The sequence below is a fragment of the Ambystoma mexicanum genome, chromosome 1p, assembly GCF_040938575.1.
Source record: "Ambystoma mexicanum isolate Mex_15411 chromosome 1p, UKY_AmexF1_1, whole genome shotgun sequence".
NCBI classification, from domain to species: Eukaryota; Metazoa; Chordata; class Amphibia; order Caudata; family Ambystomatidae; genus Ambystoma; species Ambystoma mexicanum.
This window is the reverse complement of record NC_090921.1, coordinates 68,091,529-68,093,728: the sequence shown is the minus strand read 5'-3', so window position 1 is coordinate 68,093,728 and position 2,200 is coordinate 68,091,529. Positions and strand designations below refer to the sequence as shown.

The 2,200-nt window shown below is 40.9% G+C and overlaps 1 protein-coding gene across 1 annotated transcript; it reads right to left on the bottom strand.

The window, feature by feature from the left end:
• Positions 1-465: 465 nt before the first annotated feature.
• LOC138448890 (olfactory receptor 1E16-like) lies at positions 466-1,407 on the bottom strand. The gene has a single exon (XM_069604730.1). The coding sequence runs from the start codon at positions 1,405-1,407 to the stop codon at positions 466-468; it is 942 nt and encodes a 313-aa protein (XP_069460831.1).
• Positions 1,408-2,200: the final 793 nt, after the last annotated feature.

Here is a 2,200-nt window from a genome sequence, read left to right as displayed (position 1 = left end):
ATGTTGGAGCTGCGTGTGAGTTCAAGACGGAAGCACTGAAGCAAGTACGTCTTTCCCTTGCAGGTAGTAACCGGGCGACCTTGCAGTTAAGGACCGAGCAAGGGCCAATCATGTAGCAGCATGAGACATGACTGTCCCTCACCAGGTACTTATTTCTTACAAACATATATTATTTTGGCATGTTATGTGTAGCTATTCTCATTATTCTTTTGTTGGAGTTTCTAAGCACCACACATGCAACTACTATACATTCATGTTGTCATATCCGTACCATTTTAAGCAATTGAGTTTTCCTTTTCTCTATAACAATACAGGTGTTAGTTTCTGGGATATACCATTATACACAATACTTTTGGAAACCTGTTTTTATCAGATTATATAATTTAATGTCACTTAATAGGATAGAACATTTGGCAGATTGTAATAATTGTTTAAAGTTTTCATGCATTCCTGAAATTCTTCCAATCAAGGTGTCTTCTGGAAAGCCTTCCTCCAGGCCTCCCTGATTTCTTTGTTTCTCAGGGTGTATATGACAGGGTTGAGCAGTGGTGTTATCGCAGAGTAGAGCAGGGATAAGGCGTTGCTCAGGTTACGGGAGCCCTCTGTCCTTGGAGTTGCATAGACAGCAATGAGTGGTCCAAAGTAGGAGCTGACCACAGCAAGGTGAGAGCTGCAGGTGGAGAAGGCCTTATGTCTCCCATTGGCTGATGGGATTTTCAAGATGGCTGACATGATGTATGCGTACGACATGATGATTAGAATAAACGGTGCTATTAGAATTACAAAGGAGCAGAAAAAGGCATAGAATTCTATGAAGGAGGTGTCTGAGCAGGCAGCTTTGATGAGGGGTGCAAACTCACAGAAGAAGTGGTTGATCATTTTTTCACCTGAGAACTTTGATTTGCAAAGCAAGATGAGTGTTAACAAGTTATTTGTAAGGCCTCCCACCCAAGCAATGGAAATGAGCTTCAGGCATTGTCTTCGGTCCATGAGGGTGGTGTAATGTAATGGGAAACATATGGCGGTGTATCTGTCATAAGCCATCACTGTCAAAAGAAAACACTCGATGGTCGCGAAACACGTAAAGAAGTAGAACTGCATGAGGCAACCAGCAAACGAGATGCTACTGCCGTCGGCTAATATGCCTGAGAGCATGCTGGGAGCAGTACTAGTAGCATACCAGATTTCCAAGAAGGAGAAATTGCTCAGAAGAAAGAACATCGGAGAGCGAAGATGATCGCTAGCAGAAACTGTAACCACAATAAGGCTGTTACCAGCAAGAGTGAGCACATAAATCATTAGGAATATGACAAAGAAAAACAGTTTCAACTCCGGAAGAATGTGTAGTCCCGCGAGAAGGAATTCTTCCACATGTGTTGCATTCTTTGAACATCCTGTGGCAGCCATGTTTGTCTTCTGTTCAAGAAAATAAAAAGGGCATGCATTAATAGTAGACATTAAAGATGATTGTTTGATGAGAGTCGGTTCAGAGTTAGGAATGCACATTTCTACACATGCCTGATAATGAGACCTGAACAATTGCTCCATCTGGATTAGTTGCAGCTGATAACTGTGAATACTGTTTCCTGAATATCAAATTTACAGCATTACCCACTTTCTTCATCTTAAAAGCCATGTTTACACTACACTTCATGTCATCAGATATGTGCAACGTACACAGCAAAAACATACTGCCAGATCTGTGCATCTACATGCATTAGCTGTAAATGATTATATACAGGTGTATTATGATCATAACTAAATAACATGCATTCAAATTGACAGTAACCTGAATCCTCCATTACAAACACTGCCTGCACCATAATGCCCTGGACAAATCCGCAGGCACAAGGGAAGAAAACGTGTTGGCAGGTCTGCATAATTGAGAGGCACTATTAAGGGTTAAACGCCCTGCCAAAAACAAAACGGATTCGATGTCTTGTATGCAAAGGTCACTAAGAACAACCTAAAAGCAAACAACAGCAATGAATCAAAAGCATATATTGTAAAAATTAGTAAAGATGGCTTATTTCAGCCCCACAAATATTGAGACCATGAAAAGATGTTAATTTGGAAAATTGGGAAAGTGCCAATTATTAACCCATTGATCAGTTTACTGTTTAAGGGAGGCGGCATCTGACCGTTTTGTGCTTGTTTCAAGGCAGACAAACAGTTCTTCATGCAATCATTCACAATCAGA